At 44.7% G+C, this 18,256-nt stretch overlaps 1 protein-coding gene across 1 annotated transcript in view; it reads left to right on the top strand.

Moving 5' to 3' along the window:
* Nucleotides 1-18,256, top strand: part of PAPPA2 (pappalysin 2) — a 169,733-nt gene that overhangs the window by 44,044 nt on the left and 107,433 nt on the right. Inside the window, exon 3 of the mRNA XM_016154370.2 lies at nucleotides 16,451-16,596. Within this exon, the coding sequence (XP_016009856.2) occupies nucleotides 16,451-16,596 (146 nt within the window). The remainder of the gene's footprint in view (nucleotides 1-16,450; nucleotides 16,597-18,256) is intronic.

Below are 18,256 nucleotides of genomic sequence, written 5' to 3'. Positions count from 1 at the left end.
AATTCCCGTGTGTCGAGTGCAAGGCTGGGTCTGAGCAGGATTCTTGGATATGTATTTTTTTCACCTTCTGGTTAAAAGGAAATCCGAGTTTTGCGAAAGTTCATCTAATAAATTCTGCGGCGAACTTTTTCTATCTGGCAATAGAGCCTTTTGAGAATGTCTGCTCAGGAGCAGAGGGCCCTGGTGCGGAACACCCACTCTTTCTGGCCTAAAAATAAACTCGAGTTTTAAGAAAGTGTGCACGTGTGTGCGCGCGCACGCGCGTGTGTCATGTGTGTGTATCAGGGACGATGAGTGGAGGATGCTGAATATCGGAAATACTTTGTTAATAACTCTTGGAGTTGGGAATGCTGACTTTTTAAAAATAAGGAACGAGGCTACACAGATGACGCATTCATGCTTGTTTTCGTCTTTGGGAGAAATGCCGGGTGCAAAAAAAAGAAGACTCACTCACTTGGTCCTTTTTCTCTTACGTCTCTGTTTTCTGTGTTTGCTATTGTTGGTCAACCCTTCTTTTGGTTCCAAACACTGGAGTGGAGTCGGAATAATAGGAATTAACAGGCCTGAGCTCTGCCACGGAGGCTCGTACGCACAGAAGCGACGCCTCACCTTACCTGCCTTCGCGGGGCCTGCCTCGTGAGCCGGCGTGTGTTGGCCTTTTCATTGCGAAGCTGCTTTTGTTCTAGCCTCCAAAAAACGTTGCATGGTATAGGGTGAATATTCTAACACAGGTCTCATTTGCCCTTTTCATTCTTCAAAAATAGAGTTTCTCTTCTAAAATAAATCGTTCTCCTCATAAATTTTTCAGCAGTGAAGAAATAGTTATCGGTTCTGTCTCTGTTCCAAGTTTCTCTGCCTCCTTCTTTCTGTCTTTCCGTAACTTTTGAAAACAAGCCCGACCGAGTTTCGATCAGTTTGTGAAAGTACATTCCATTAATTTTTAAATAGGCATTATTCGAAAAACAAAAAAGTATGTCATTTTTAGATATGTTTGAGGAATAACAGTTTTCTTTGCGCTTGGTGCCTTGGTTTATGTACACACAATATTTTATTTAACCTGAGCAGCAATTTTATGAGGCAGGTACTATTATTCTCTTTACTTCCGAGACTATTTTTGTGTTTATTTTTTAAATGATTATAGTCACTTTTCAAAACATGAAACATGCTTAGCGATACTACGTAATGCTCCAAATGATTCAAGAAGCTGATAAGGCCCAGATTAACCCAGGTCATCTTAATTCAGAGCTACAGTCTTTCTTACTACTTATGCCATCCCCTAGGAGTTTAAATGGATTTTAGTTTAATTTAATACAGGAGGTCTCAGAACATTTAATAATCTCTATTTAGAATAAGGAAGGGAGTACACGCCTGTCTTTTTTTTTTTTTAACATTTTATGAACATTATAGATGTCTAACCAATGTACTGTATACTTGAAACTAATTTAAAAAAATAAATTTATATAAAGAACCATAATTCATAATAGCAAAAAAAAAAAAAAAAGTTAACCTAGTCTGAGTCGTTTCATTGTCACGTTGGTCTTAAAGGCTTCTCCGTGATGGCGATGTCACTGAGACTCGTGTGTTTGCACGAACGCTGCGAGAAGGCCCGGAGGATGAAGTTTCTGCATACGATTCTGCAGCAAACTCACTGCCAAATATCCACATTGCTCCCAGAAATGCCGCTCGACTCTCTGACCAAATTGCAACTTGTCTGTATGACCAGACTTAGATAAAATGGGGCAGCAGAAAGATTTCCTTTCTATTCCACGCCCTAGAGAAAGATAATTCTCTGCTTTTCGGGGCGGTGCCTTCCTCTCACAGAAATGCCTTTGAATGAGATGGAAAAATCTTTTGCCCAAAAGAGTAAATAGCCGAGAAAGGCACGATTGCTAGTTTTTTTACACTTTAAATGACAATAATTGCAGAGGATGCTTGAGTGCATATTTTGTTAAGCAAAATAAATTTATGTGGGTCAAATAAAATAATGGTAAATACCAGCAGCTCAAGAACCATAAATCCATGTCCATCCGAATTCAGAATCATGTATTAGAAACATACTTCAGTATAAAATGGAGATGACCAAGCTTTTTTGTTCAGGGCTGGGTAGTAAATTTTTAAGCGTTCAGGCCACGCATGTAGTTCTTCTTGCTCCTCTTCCTCCTTCCTCTTCTTCTTCCTCTTCCTCCTTCCTCTTCTTTTCTTCACGACTCTTTAAAAACGTAAAACCCATTCTTAATTCACAGACCAGACAAAACCGGACACAGGTGGAATTTGGCCTACAACCGGTAGCTGTGAGTCCATGGTCTAGAGAACACACACACACACACACACACACACACACACACACGCACATACGCACACACAAGCACACACGCATACCTTCGAGAGGACAAAGGGTGATACGGAGACTGTTGGGATGGCAGGAGGGAAATGGAGAAACGGCTTAGCTCTCGGTTTCCTGAGGAAAGGGAAATCCAGCTCGACTAGAGCACCCGTGGTAAACACAGGAGACCGCAAGGGCGTGAGTCATCGCAGGGCCATAGTCACAATGCGATGGCTCAGCCAGCACATGACCCTCAGCCGGCTTCGAGGGGCGGCGAGGGAGAGGGATGGAGGAGAGGAAGTGTGCTCTCTGCGTAGAACGCTGGCCCTGTCCTTCTGGAAAAGGAAGCGCAGTCCAGTGGCTGAAATGGTGTGCCCTTCTGTGTCCCAGTGCTCATGGGAGAGGAGAGGAGGAGGGACGAGCCAGCAGGGGTGAGCGGGGAAGGGAGGCTGAGGGGGGTGTCTCTGTACGTGTACAGAGTTCTCTTTCCTCAGCCGCTGTGACACTTGCAACTTGCAGATGGACAGGAATGGTCTGGCGACCTTCCGGAATCAGAGTTTATAAATGCTGATGCCAAAAGCAAAGAAAAATTCTTCTATCCAAAGCCTCTTCGTCAAGAGGCACGTGTACATAGTAGCCATGAGGGGCCTGTGGGCTTGTGAGGGTCTGTCAGGTGAGAAGGTGGAATTGGGAGCCCTCTGTCTCTTGAGGCACGATGGCCAGTGAGCCTGGCCGCAGGTCCCAGCAGCTCCTGGGGAAATGGTGAGCTCCACGAGAAGGGCCCAGCTAGCCCAAGAGTGTCAGGATATTTTTTAAATGCCTATTTTAGTATCTAGCTGTCTTTTGCACTAAATGGTTTTATCAAAACCGGTCACATATGGACACGGAAGTGGCTGTTTCCCACATTACAATGTACATATCACACAGTGGAATCTATTTCACTTCAGTTCAGGGACTAAACATCGAGAAGAGTTCGTCTGCCGTTGCAGGCGGCGCTGTGCCACGCTGGACCGAGGGCTCTGGCCTCGGAAGGATCTCGGTTCAGGTTTTGACTTTGCTCCTGTCGCCAGCATAATGCCATAAGTGCGTGCTGGAGGGACACGGAGCCTGCTGAGGCAGGGCCTCGGCCGGGAACCAAATCTGTGGTTGGGACGGATGTCAGGGAAACCATCCCAGAACAGGCGACATCTGTAGCGATTTTCGATACTGCATAGTTGTTACCAGAAAAGTACACAGAGAACATTCTGGACAGAAAAACATATTTGCACCCTTTCATGGGACCAAGAGAGAACATAACACAGGCGCCGAGCTGTGAGGACCTGGAGGTTTGGGAAAAGCAGTGTCAGAGAAATAACGGCCAGAGGTCAAGCTACACAGATAGGTAGCAAGGGGGCCGGATCAGGAGGGACTTTGAAAATTCTTTAAGACATTTGGATTTTGTCCCAAACGCACTGGACACCATTGGAGTACTGTGTGCAAGGGAACGGCTTGCTCGCATGGAAGAAGATGCGGGGAGACGGGAGATAGGTGGGCAGGAGAGATTTTACTCCATAAAGCGTGAGAGGAAAGTTTGCTGGCTGAAAGCCACGGCGGACAGTGGAAGGGGGAGATTTTAGAGACGTTCAGTGTGGAACTTACCAGGCCTGGGGACCGATCGGATCGACCGATCGGATCGACCGATCTGAAGTTCTGAGTTGGCTACGGAGTAACGGTGAGGCTCGTCTCCACGAAAGGGAAATGCAAGAAGCGGCGATTACAAGGGAGAACGAATCGAAGTTTAGACTTGTCGAGTTTGAGGCCCCTGAGGGACATCTAGGGGACGATAGTCATTAGGTGGTTAGACATATCCCGGAGCTCAGGAGGTAATTAGAAGCTAGAGGTACATATTTGGAGTCGCCATCACGGACCAAACCGCAGAAGCGCGTGCGTTCGCCCTGAGAGGGGAGTAATGAGAAGGACGGGCCCAGGGAAAGAAGGAGAAGAAGGGGAGGGGGAAACGGGCCCCCGGGAGAGTCTGGGAAGGCGGGGCCTGCAGAAACCAAGCGAAGAGGGCATTTCGAGAAAGTGATCGACAGTGTCACAGGCCTCAGAGAGGTCAAGAAGGGAAGGGCAGGCAGGTGTCCTGGACAGAACGGCTGGGAGGTCATGGGGACCCTGCAGAGGACAGCGGTACAGAGAATGCTGAGGGCGAGAGGAGACCATCTTTCAGTCTAATTTATGAGTAACAGAATTTATTATATGACGTAACTCCCACATCTAGGAAATTATCGTCTGCTGCACTCTAAAATCATCACGAGCGGAAGTTCCTTGGTTGCATCCGAGTAGGCGTTATAACTAACTGGATTTAGGGAAAGGTGAGTATGGGAGTATCTTTTCACGAACCCGTCTGACTAACCCCCCTGTATCGGCCTTGTAGGTGGCTGCTTCTTCCCTCTGCTTTCACGATGAGTGTTTCGCACCTTCTACGTCTTTGCAAATTTCTGTCCTCATCCCCTCGCTTCCCACTCTTAGGGGATCCCCTCACCTCCTGCTTTATTGGGAAAGCAGCAGAAGTTAGCGGAGCATTCTCTCAATGCAAAGCCATCAGCTCTCCAAGCCATTCGCATCCCTCCCTCCCCTCCGCCCCTCTATTGCTTGGGCATGTGTTCCTCTCGGTCTTCCAGAAGATTCCCGAGAAGTGGCGCCCGAGACAGGACACTTGGCATTTGTGATGTCCTCAGGGTTTCTCTTAGCAGGAAGGGGCGAGGGGCACGGGGTAAGGTGGCGCCAGGCGGAGCAAGTGCGTGGTGTCCCCTGGAGTCCGCCTCGGCGCAGTCTCACGGGGCACACCGGGCCTGGAATTGCACATGGATTTGGCCCCATCTTGGGACAAAGGGGTGGCTTTCGGACTTCCGTCAGCCAGTCATTATCTGGGAACTGCCTCTGGGAGGAGGCAAGCACGGTCTCCTGTGAGGCAGCTCTTATTCTGCTAAGGGAGATTCTTTAAGAAAAAAAGCCGTAACAGTGAGCTGTTAGCAGCCAATCCTCAGCACGCCAGGGGGTGGGAGTACCCACGTGTGTGGGGTATCCACAATACCCCCACACTCCTGTGTGAGGTGGTCTTCCCTGTTGGGGTCTCTTTCTTTTCATTTTTCTCTGTCTTTTCCGCTGTCTTTTTAGTAAACAGATTTAATAATGCTTAAATCCCCTGTCACGGAGGTGATGTATCCTCCTCTGCACCCTCGCCGTCTGGCTGCACTGCCGGGGTCCTCGTCTGTGCCCATCATCTTCCCCTTCCTGATACGCACTCACTTCCCATCCACCGCGGTCTGGTTTTTGGCTCGACCGTTCTTCTGAAATTACTCCTGTCAGAGTCACTAACCTCCTCCTGTTTGCACTTCTGACGGAGACCTCTCTGTTCTTCTCACACGTCGAGGCCGGGAACATTCAGAACGGCCTTCTCCCTTGGCTCCGGAGAGCCGACTCCCCCGGACCTCTGCCAGCCTCTCTGCCAAGTTCTTTTCCTCTGCCGGCTCCTTAAAAGTTACTGTTCCTCAGGCTCTGACGCTGCGCCTTTCCTTCTCGCTTCCTACACCTTTTCCTGCGTCAGACAGAGGCACTTGAGACCTTCCGGAAAGATCACCCTTCACTGTCCCATGACATCTCAGTTAAAGTAAGCGTTCATGTTTTTAAACAATGCGACGTTAATATCGTCTCTCTCGAGACTTTCTGATCGCTCGAGTCTGGATGTATTTTTGACAATGAACTCCCCCCTCCGCCTTCTGGTTCTCTGAGCACGTGTTATGTTGAGTACACTCATCAGGAAGTCAGCAGCGCAGTACCTCATTCATTCTACAGTGTTTGTTATCACTTGTGTGTTAAGGTTTTCCAAATTCATATATTGCTCCGATCTAAAGAACCATATGTATGTGTGTCTAACAAGCATCTATATTTTGATGTTCACAGCTGACTCCAGACAGCCACCCAGACCTACTCCGCCTCCTGTCCCCAGGCTCAGTGAATTGTGTTACCCAGTTACTCGGTTTAAAAACCCGAGAATTATTTTGGACTCTTCTTCTTCCTCACTGCGCCTCATCCAATTAATCACCAATTTCTATTAGTTTTATTCCTAAATACCTCTCACATCCTTCCTACAGGCTTCTCTGCCTTGAGTTTCGCTCACCTCAGATCTGTTGTTTACATAGTCTCAAGACCGGACTTTCTAAAAGGCAAATCTAACCCTATTCCTTCCTTGTTCTAAAGAACTCTCAGCTTCTTTCCAAGGTTTGCCAGACCTTTCGGGGTCTGGCTGTGGGTACCTGTTTCAGCATCAGCCCTTCCAGACCCCGCGAACTGCTTCCCTTTCTCACCCGGCCCTTGAGGCTTCGTCCTGGCGGCGGTCCCTCCCGCCCCCCCACACCCCCTCGCCAGGGCAGCTCCATACTGGGACAGCTGTCAGTTCTGAGAAGACCTCCCTCGTGCCTGAATCCCTGTCAGAGGCTCCCGTCAGTAGAGTCTCACACCTTCCATTCTCTCTGCTCACAGAGCGAGTGCCCATTTCCTTGTCATCTCCCCTAAAAAGCCACATTCTCCGCGGAGCCAGAATCAGTGTGACATCCTGGCTGTCCAGCCCCAGGCCTGAGATTCCGTAGGTGCTCGGGACTTTCTCTCTGACTCGAGTGCGTCATCTGCTTTCTGAAGTCAAAGTGCGAAGGATTTTCAGCCACAATATTCTTATCGGATTCATTCACCTTCCCTATGTCGACAGAATAGAAAGTCGAGTTCAGTTTGGTGCACGTGTATCATCAAAACTGACTTCTTTGTGTGTGTGCGTGTGTGTGTGTGTGTGTGTATGTGTATGTGTGACATATTACAGAAAGAATGCTTTGATTAAAAATAGGATTTGAAGAAAACCTTTTAAAATGTTCTAAAGCAATGGAAGAAAGAGCTTTAGGAGAAGAGAAAAGAAACACAAAACAATGACTAAAATAGTACATGACTTCATGGGCTTTTGCCATCCCTTGAAACACATTGTGTCTGCTCCAGTCACCCGCAAGGACCACTCCCCTGGGGAAAAGCTTCCTATTTTTAAATCTAGTATGATGCCTGTGGAGTCACATTGCCCATTTCCACCCAGGCCCTGAGAGTTTATCGCATATAGTGTTTTTGCCAAGAACCTACTCTGTCTTTGGTCACCAAAAAGAGAGTTGTCAAAGAGTATATTTGGGGCTTTGTTTGGGGGCATGTTTTTGCCTCTCGTCCTCCACCAGAGACAGCGGGTCCTATGTGTGTTATTCTTTGAAGTTCGGCTCCTTCAGATATCACTGGACCGTTGTGGATTAAGGGGGTTCTGCAGCAGGGAAGTGTCGGTGAACTTGAGTGGGGGGACGGCGGGGTATTCTCCACCTCATCTTCCAATTACAGCCCATCTCCACCATCGATGTGTTCAATCGATATTAAATGAGCACTTGATAATATGCAAGATGATGCACTAAGTCCCTCTCACACTGAGAAAGGCATGGTGCTTGACTTCTGGAAACTGCCCAGCTAATGAAATAGGAATGCTCTGTAATATTAAAATAAGCAAAGGACTTTCATATATATATATATATATATATATATGCATATGTATAATATATACATATTAATTTAAAACCATATACGCATGTCAACCTCAATATCTAGAAGGGGATAAAATTATGTAGTGGGATTTGGAGTAATTTTCTTTGTATTATTCTTTTCTTTGTATTATTTATTTTCTTTGTATTATTCTGCATTGATATATACACATATACATATGTGCACATATTCATATATAATATCCTCCTCATATCTAGGATGCCATATGTATATGGTTCTACATGAATAGAATTATATTAAACTTACTGTTGTACAGCGGGCTTTTTCACTCAATAGTATGTTGGGGGCATTTTTGCATTTTAACAAATATAGATCGAGGTAATTTTTAATAACTTCATGATACAAATATGATATACTTTGAATCTGTCTTGCCAGATCCATGCTAATGGAGATATACACTATCTACATTTTGCTATTATATTTTTCTTTACTATTATACTATTTATTCTATTAATGTGATATTCTATGCTATTATACTATCATGTTATTATACCAAATATTTTTGCTATTATGCTTTTCTTGTTGATGCATATTTAAAACTCGTACAAATGTCATAAGTTAAATATTTAGAGGTAGGATTTTTACTGCTGGCGAATATTGCCAAAACAGGCTTACATACTGTAATTACAGACTATAATCCATTATTTTACAGGCTGGACTGAGTGCCATGGTGATTCTTACATAGGTTCTCAATTTCGGGCTGAGGTGATCAGTGTGGCTTCATGGAAGAAATGTGATAGAAAATGGGTCTTGAATGTCAGATACAATTTTGATAATTGTGTGTGTAAGGGGAGAACAGCATAAGCGAAGCAAAGAGGAAAGAGAGAGAGAGAGAGAGAGAGGGAGAGAGAGAGAGGTGTAAGGGAGGGAGGGAGGGAGGACAATGTAGGAACCAACCAAACAACCTCAAAACCACAACAATGGAAGGCATGTTCGAGGTCAATGAATAAGTCAGTTTAGCTCAGTCAACGGCATAGTGGTGCTAGGGTAAGCCTGGGGGGTCGGCCTGGGGTCGGATTCGGAGGCTCTGAGTAGCAGCTTAAAGGAAATGTAAAGAACTTCCTTGCGCAGACCACAGGGAACCAAGAGTGAACAGAGATACCCCAGCTTTGATGTGGTACTGGGCAGACTGGAGTGAATACGATCTTAGAGGAAGAAAAATAAGGAGATATGTCAGTACATGATAGACAAAGAGGATGTATTCCAGATTGTGGCAATGAGAAGGGGAACGTGGAATGCCTTTTTAAAGACTGTGAAAGAAGATCCTATAGGAGTTGTCGACTAATTGGATGGTTAGATACCTAGCTAAGCAATTAGTAGAATTATAACATGAATAGAAAATTAAATTAAATTAGACTAAAGATCTTGGTTGGTTGGGATGATTAAAACAGTGAGGTAGTTGGCCTGTAGATTTGAAGTGATGAGAGCTTTACTGGTTTCTGTGAGCCACCATAACAAAGTGTCACGCACTGGGTAGCTTAAACAGCAAAAATTTATTGTCTTACGGTTCTGGAGGCTGGAGGTCCAAGACCAAGGTGTCGGCACAGTTGACACTTGAGGGTTATGAGGCAGACGCTGTTCCAGGCGCCTCTCCTCCCTTCCGGTAGCTTCAGGCATGCCTTGGCTTGCAGCCGACATCCTCCCTGTGTCTCACATCGTCTTCCCTGTGTGCTCCCTCTGCGTCCAAATTTCTGCTTTTTATAAGGACGTAATCACGTTGGATTAGGGCCCACCCTAGTGACCTTACCTTAACCTGGTCATCTGCAAAGACCTCACTTCCCAGTAAGGTTACTGTCACAGGTGCAGGGGCGTAAGACTTCAAGAGGTTTTGATTAGATACAATCTAACCCATAACAAAGGCTATCCTGGTAAAAACGTCCAAAATGTATGAGAAAATCAAAAAGAGGGAGCTATCGATACAGAAATCATTTGGTAAACATTGCAATGGTGAGAATGCCTCAGAGCTTTATGATTGTGACGGTTCAGAGCTGTGAGGGACGGTTTGATTTAGTATTTGGTTTACTGTAAGACTTACCCTTTCAACGTCTCTGCAAAGGAACCCTTTGACTTCAACTTGGATATTTCTAGTGACAGGCAAGTTAATTTCTTAACAACTAAAAGTAAGTTTTTCGATATGTCGAGGCAACATACAGTTCTTCATAACTTTACTCATTGGCCCTAATCTTTTCCTCCGGAGTTTTGCAGAGCAAGCCTCTTATACGCAGTTCAATTGCAAAACGTTTAAACAGTTTTGCTGTCTCCCACCCCCGCCATCTGGACTAAATATCCCTTATTTCTTCCGCCATTCTTCACACGGCATTTTTGCCAGATCTCCCTCTTAACTGAAAAGTCTCCGTCTTCCAGACACGTCTAAGGCTCCAGTGTCCTCAGAGAAGGACAGGATAACTAAACACAGGTCTTCATGTCAGGGCACTGTCTCTGTGCCTAGGATTAAATCCTGGCACGGGGGTGGGGGTAAGGGGGTCTGTACATTTTCCCCGGGGAGTCACGGAACACTGTTGGCAACTGAAATCTATAGGCATTTTCTTCCTACCGGTGCTAGGCTGAGTCCTTAATATTATCTTTGGGCAATTGTGTTCTCTTTTTGTGCTTAAATTAGAATTTTACCTTTAAAACTTGTGAATTTTGCCTGTTGAGTTGACCCTCGTTAATCGTAGCGTTTTGAGACCTATTCGAATCTTTATTCTACCATCCAACATATTATCTGTCTTCAATTTATGTCTTTGGAAATCTGATAAACTTACATTGTATGAATTCTTGGAAGACACGGATTATGTAATTAAACAAGGGTGAACACAGAGAACCAACCCTCTTGGGAGTCGTTGGAGACCGATAACTGTACACATTCTCCACCCTCCTTACCGAGGTCTCATGAGAGATTTATCACATATACTGTTGAATCAAGACATATTTTCTTTAGGCCATCATCCCATTCTAGTAGATCCAACAAAACAGCTAAAGGACAACAAAATAAATGGGATTAGTTGTGTGTCTTTTTTATTATTATTATTATTATTCAGGTGAGCCCATAGTAGTTCCAGTAATTAATTAATGCCTCTTCTCATCTAAGTAGTAAAAATTTGTTTATTTAATAATACTTGGGAATTATCAGCATCGAGCTCACTAGTCTGTAGTTTCCAAATTTCTTCTTTTTCCTCTAATGGTACTTGAAGTATCTTGCAGTCTTCAGCCGTCCTGCAACTCTCCATTATGTGTAAAGGTTAATGTTAAGTGTTGCATAAGCACTCAGGCAGGTCTGTCTTGGGATCTTATGATTCTGGGGACTAATTCGTTCGAAAATAATTCTTGCATTATTTCTTCCATCAGGACTTCTAGTTACTTTTGGTTTCGTGTGTGTGTGTGTGTGTGTGTGTGTGTGTGCGCGCGCGCACGCGCGCGCGAACATGTGTTTATTTGACTATATCTTCCTTGGCTTTTTTACCTTGAGAACTAAAATCAAACATTGAAAACACAACTGGAATATCTTCTCTGAATTAGTTAAGATTTAGTTGCAGCAGACAGAAAGTACCATAGCATTTTAACCAAAAAAGGATTAAATATAGGAATTTAGTTGTTACCAAGGTTTTGTCAGGGCCAGTGTAGTGGAATCGAGTTTGGGCATCCAGGAATATTTCTCCGGACAGCACTGCAGAACTGGCCTGCAAGTGGAGCCCCCACCACAGATAAGAAGGTGGGGAGCCCTAAGGTCCCCGTAGAACTGCTGGTGTCAGGAACACAGAGTTCGGGAACCACAGCCGCCATCGCTGAGTCACGCTGTGCCTGCTAGATCCACTCCAGCCACAGTGTTTGGCCCACACCTGCTTCTCCCCGCCCTCACTGCTAGTGCCCGGGCACCAGAGCCCTCACCCCGCCATGCTTGCAGGCGGAGAAACAAAAAGCAGGTAGAAGTAAGGGCTTCATCTCACTGTCACCTTCCAACTGTCATTAGGCACAACTGATTGGTAGACTCTAAATCATGTCCACATCTCCTGGTCCGAGAGAGTGGGAGAAATGTAGGCTTGGACATCACACTGGGAGGAGGGTGGGCTAGATGTGCACAAACCAGTTCGTAACATCGGCTGCAAACTTCCACAACGCCTTCTCACCCTCAGGTTCTCTAAGCCGATTTTTCACTCTCATCTTCTGTTCTTGCAGATAATTTTGTGCACATGGCTACTATGATAATGCCTGTCACCTTGTGTCATAATGATTTGTTTACGTGGGTGTCTTCTTCACCAGACCGAGCTTCTTGAAAATAAGAGTCATGTCTTATTTATTTTTTCATAGCCAAGGCCCAGCACAGTGACTCACATATATTAGGAAAACCAACTTAAGTCTAGAAGACAGTATATGTGGTTTGGAATGAGAAGAACTCAGGTTTAAAACTTGCCTCTAACACTTACAAGCTTTGTGGTTTGGGGCAAGTGATTTTCTCTGTAAGCTTTAGTTTCTTACCTGTAAAATAAAATATTTATGCTGACCTCATAGGACTGTTGTGAGTTTTACAAGAGAAAATATATGTGAAGCATCTGCGAAGGTCATTGGAGATAAGGAAGTCAGAAATAAGACCGTGTTTTCAGTGGATGTTTTTCATAAATGTTGAAATTTCCCCAGGTGATAGGAGGTGGGATTAAGAGGAAGGTCGTGAGCTAGACTCCAAAGCCCTCCATGTGTATGCAACGAACAGGAGATGGGAAAATGAGAGGACGTGGAGAATGAGGGAGAAGTGACCTTGTAGGGTGCTGTGTGCCCTGAAGTGGGAGGAATTTGATAAAAGGCAACAAAACAAAACAAAATACAAAACTAACTTTGGAAGTTGCCCGGGGCAGCCGGGAGAATGCCAGCTTGGTACTCCGAGGACCACTAAGTCCTGTGGCGTGGGTCTGGTGAGAGGGCTGGGAGAGCAGGGCAAAGGGGACTGTCACCGGGGGAAGGACGGCTGGCAAAGTGGGTAGTGGAAGGGGATGAAGGAGGAACCCTCGGTGCATTCTGGGTAGAGAGTCATTGTGCACCGCAGTGACAGGAAGGCTTAGATTCAACCAAACCAAAATATTCCAGCTGTGGAACAACATTTCTACGAGGGGAACTGGGGGGTCCCTGAGGGCATCTGATTTTGTTCTGGTGGCGGCCGCCTTCCAACCCGTGGAATGCGGGCTGAGTCGCCCTGTGGGCGGGGCTTGCTCTGATCGGCATGCGACTGGGGTCCCCGTCTCAGGGCCCACATGCATCCTTCCTTTTGTTTCTCAACATGCCAGTTTCCAATACTGGTTCACCTTCCTTCAGACAGCTCAGGACCTTTATCCTTACCTGGCTTCATTCTTGGATTATTTCTATCAGTCTATAAAAGCGTTAATCAACTGACTATTAAAGCAGAACACAAAGAGCTATTTCTTTGTCCTTTCTTTCACTTTGCTTAGTCAGAAACTAAGCAAAAATCAGAGTTTATATGCACACTTAGCTATCGGAGTGTGGCTGGGCTCAGTGGTCAGGAAGCAAGGCAGAAATCCAAGAGAAGAAAAGAAAAGAAATCAAAATGAGCGCAGTAAGTCTGTGGGACGGTGGACCCCAGTGGGCCTGACGCCGGAAATGGTTGGCATCTAACCTGCAGGCCGCCATCACAAAGTCGGGAACAGCAGACTTGAGCAGTGGCCATGGCAACTTGATATGTCAGCCTCAAGGAGAGCTTGTTTCTGAGACAATTTTTTTTTTTTTTTTTAATAAAAATCAATACTCGGCTTCACCTTGGTTGATCTGAGTCCTCGGGGGGAAGGGTATGGTGAGTATTTCAATCTAGGGCAGGGAGAGCGCAGTAAGGGAGCTGCTCGCAGACATCAAGCAGATTAAGGTGGCTCATCTCCCTTTTCATACACGGTTCAGTTCTTGTCCATTCGTGACCCTTATGCTGACACTTGTGTATGTCATTTTACCTCCCCTTGAATATTAAGCTCTGAATTTATGAATAATATCCACTTTTCCCCACCCTCGGTCTGAGCCAGGCTCTTGTCCTATTATTTGACGAGCTAACGTGTTTGCCTTCGTTAGCTCTGATTTAACTTCTGAAATGGTGCACGTGGGTTACAGTAGGCGGAGCACTCGGCATGCAAAGGAGACACACTGATATCTATATTTTTACCCTTTTGGGTTTAGGGAATAATCTGGACACATATCTTTGTTTCCAACAAAATAAGGCATGATTCTATGGATTCAGTTAATGACTATTTCCATATGTTTCTGACTTTTAAAAATGTATTCTCTCCTGTATACTCGCCGACTTCCGTCTATATTTCTGGGGAGTTTGGAAGTCAGAGCAACTGCACCCAGTTTGCCGCCAGCATGACATAAACACTCTCATCTGGGAGGGTGGCTCGTGGCTGGAGAGAGAATTAGAGAGGAAGGAAAGAGGGCTGAGTGGACGCAGCTAACAGGGTCGGTGCAGGAGGAGGCCTCTTGGAGGGAAATTGGTGGAACCTCTGGGTTGAGGGAGGACAGAAGGATGGCGGCCAAGACTGGCCAATGGCAGACAGAGGCCAGTAACACACAGATAGCCCAAGTAAACCCTGCGAGGGACAGGCGGATGTGGAAAAATGCGGGAGGGGAACAGGAGAAGACTGTGAAGTTCCCAGCTCCTGATTTTAACCGGGACCCTGGATACAGACAGAGAAATGCAGCAGCTTCTCTTCCGCGGGGGCCTCAGCTGCGCACACGTGCGGCCTCAGAGTCGCTCTGCCCCGTTTCTGTTCCTTTCCATTTTCCTCTTTTCTTCTCCCTTCTCTCTTCTCTCTTCTCCCATCTGCCTGCTCTCTGGTCCTTTCCTCTGGCCTGTTGAAACATCTCCACGTTGAAGAATTATTCCAAACCATCAATTTGTCGATACAGGAAAATGTAATTATTTTTAATAAAGGAGAAAGGGAAAGGGGATGTGACTGACGTTCGGGGAGAACCAGGCACCGGTCCAGAAAACACTGCGTCTCCAGGAGAGCAGCAAAAGGAACATCCTGTGACCGCATCTGACATCACTTCATGGAATTTGGATGATTTCTTGGGGCCGAGAACTATTTTCCAAGATATTATAAGTCAATCAGAAAGAGCACTTTTCAAATCCCTTTTCTTCCAAACATCTTCAGTTCTGTAGCAAAATCTGTTTTGTTTCTTTACTTTTATTCCCCTTCTTGGTCCTGTTCCAAAGAACACAAGCAGTCTTCTTTGGGATCTCTATTTCTTGGGTATTCCTTGCCAGGGCCTCCACACGTGGGTTAAGCACATGGCATCAATGGTGTGGTTGGGGCAGAGCGAGCAAGAGAAGAAGGGTCTTGATGTCCTAACGTGAGCTTCTGGGCTGGGAGGTCTCAGTGTCTGCAACTTGTCAACCAGAAGAGCAACAATGAAGTAGGATCTGTAAAGGAAATTTCCAGCTAATGTCGTGGAAACTGTCTGCCCAGTTAAAGCTCCGATAAGAACGTCTCCCTCTTGGGAGTGGCAGACTGTGGCCATCGTCGGAATTATCCAGGGAGTCGTAGGGGCCACTGAGCCCCGGGTTAGTCATTCCTTCTTAAAATAGCTCTTTGGCGAGAACGGGGAGGCTCTGTGTGCTCGTGCCAAAGTTTTAAGTTTCACTGATGTCAGGAAGATGGAGGTCTTTGATTATATGTGAGCTTATGAAGAGATCAAATGCTCGTCTCCTTTTTTATGGGTCACAGGGCATGTGTTCTTAATAGACTATTAATTCTGTGCATAAGTGCAAACATAATATTGCCTGTTCCTTCGAAGACCACCAATAAAGATACTTGGTATCATAAGGCCGTTGGAATAGGAATAGAGTTTCTATGGATAAAGAGACTACAAAAGGAAATTATACACACACACACACATATGTATATATACACACACGCATACACACATATATACATATGTACATATATTTATATATTACATACACACATATATACACATATGCACAGTTGACATTTTTTGCAATAGCTTTAGGACATCCTCTTCTATCTATCACTCATCTCTTATTTTCCTCTTTTATTTCACGTTTCCTAGCCACTACTTCTCTTTAAAAGGTCTGGAAGCAAGCATATGCTGAAATAAAGATTCAGTTGGTCTTCATACCATAATAATGGTCATGTGGTGTGATGGAGAGAGCCGGGGACAGAGCCGGAAGGCCTTTCTCACCGTGGCCTGGGTGTCATTCTCAGGGCAAAGAATGAGGAGTGCCATTGGATTTACCTTGAAGGAAGAATCTGGGTGTAGAGTGGGGAATGGAGTTCGATGTCAAATACTGAGTATTCACATAAATAGTATAGTGCTAACGAGGTAGGCTGTATTTCCCTTGGAGTAAATGTCCCAAATGTGTGCTGTGATCGTCACGACGGCCTGGTCCGTGCCCCTGTGAGAGGCAGTGCTGGCCGGAAGCGTGGCGAGCGGGCTCCGCTGCGCTCTGCGTGGGATCCGCTGTGCTCACTTCCCCTCTCGCATGCTCTCCAGGGCGTACATGAGTGTGAAGGAGCTGAAGGAGACGCTGCAGCTCAACGGCACTCACTTCCTCAACGTCTACTTTGCCAGCTCAGTAAGGGAAGACCTCGCCGGCGCTGCCACCTGGCCTTGGGACAAAGAAGCCGTCAGTCACCTGGGTAAGTGAAGTAGGGGCCAAATACGGTTTTACAAAAAGAGGAGGACCGAAGGGAGTTTGGGGAAGTGCGTTTGGGGAAAAAAGAAAGCAAAAACATAAACTTAATGAATTAGTGGCTTTCAGCTTAGCATGGCTTCGGGGAGGATCTGTGAAAATGTTCCAATGCATACAAATAAGAGGTTTTAGAGCAAACATTGGAAAATACTCAGGATGTCTTAGACCAGAGCTATAATCTAGATGTAAATAAATTGATGACATGGAATAAGATCCATCTTACGTTTTTTTTTTTTTTTTTTGGAAATTCACATATTAAACCAAAAGAATGAAGACAGAAGGAAGTAATAAAAATAAGGGAATAAATAAATAAAATAGGAAGTAAACATTAGTTAGAAAAAAAATAAGAGCCAAAAGTTTTTTGGGGGGACGGAGAGGCAAAGGAAAGGTAAACCTCTAGAAAGACTGATCAAAGAAAAAAACACTTGAGGGAGAAGGAATATATTACTACTATGAGGAATAAAAAAAGTAATATTCTTACATATGCTATAGATGTTGATAAGCAATAAATATTGTCCACTAATGGTGTTGAAGCAATTGGACATCAACAGGCACAAGTAAATGAATTTCAACCTTGAATATCATATCACACCTTGTACAAAAATTAACTCAAATAGATCATACACTTAAATATAAAAAACGAAACTCTAGAACTTTTAAAAGAAAACAAAGAAAATTTTCAGAGCAGGATTTGGTGAAGAGCGCTTATATATAACACCAAAAATATAGTCCATGTAAATAAAAACTGATAAGTTGGGCTTGTTCAAAATTTAAAACATTTTCTCAGAGAAAGACTTAGTTAAGATGAACAAAGAGACATCAGACTTGGAAGAGATATTTGCCGACCTCACATCTCATGAAGGATTTGTATCTAGAAAATATAAAGAACCCTCAAAACTCAACAGAAAAACAAACATTCCAGTTAGGAAATGGACGAAGGCATGAACAAACATTTTACCAAAGAGGACATACAGATACAAAATAAGGACTTGAAAAGATGTTCAATATCATTAACCATGAGGGAAATTCAAATTAAAACCACATGAGATATCACTATACACTTATTATAGTCGCTAAAATGAAAACTACACAGGGATGTAGGGCACAGTACAAGAAATATAGTCAATAATATTGTAATGAATTTGTACAGTGCCAGTTACTAGCCTTAGAGTGGTGATCGCATCGTAAGGTGTATAAATGTCTAATCGCTGTGGTGGATACCTGAAACTAATATAATATTGTATGTCGGCTATATTTTAATAGAATTTTTTTTAAGATAGTGCTAATACTCAGTGCTGGTGAGGATGCGGAGAAACTGGGTCTTTCACACGTCGCTGTGAAGTGGTGCAGCCACTCTGCAGGATGCTTTGGCAGTTCCCGATAGAACTAAGCATCCACCTACCATATGACCCAGCAATTGGACTCCTGGACATCGATCCTAGAGAAACGAAAACGTATATCCATTTAAAAACCATGACATCACTATGCATAGCAACTTTATTTGTTAGAGCCCCAAACGAGACATGACAAGTGTCCTTCTAACTGCTTAAACCAGCGGTAAGCACATCTGTAGTACAATGGAGTTTAACTGTTGTGTGCTCAGCAAT

Source organism: Rousettus aegyptiacus, unplaced genomic scaffold (assembly GCF_014176215.1).
Source record: "Rousettus aegyptiacus isolate mRouAeg1 unplaced genomic scaffold, mRouAeg1.p scaffold_m13_p_17, whole genome shotgun sequence".
Classification (NCBI taxonomy): domain Eukaryota; kingdom Metazoa; phylum Chordata; class Mammalia; order Chiroptera; family Pteropodidae; genus Rousettus; species Rousettus aegyptiacus.
The sequence above is the reverse complement of the archived record's forward strand: the minus strand, read 5'-3'. Positions and strand labels throughout refer to the sequence as shown.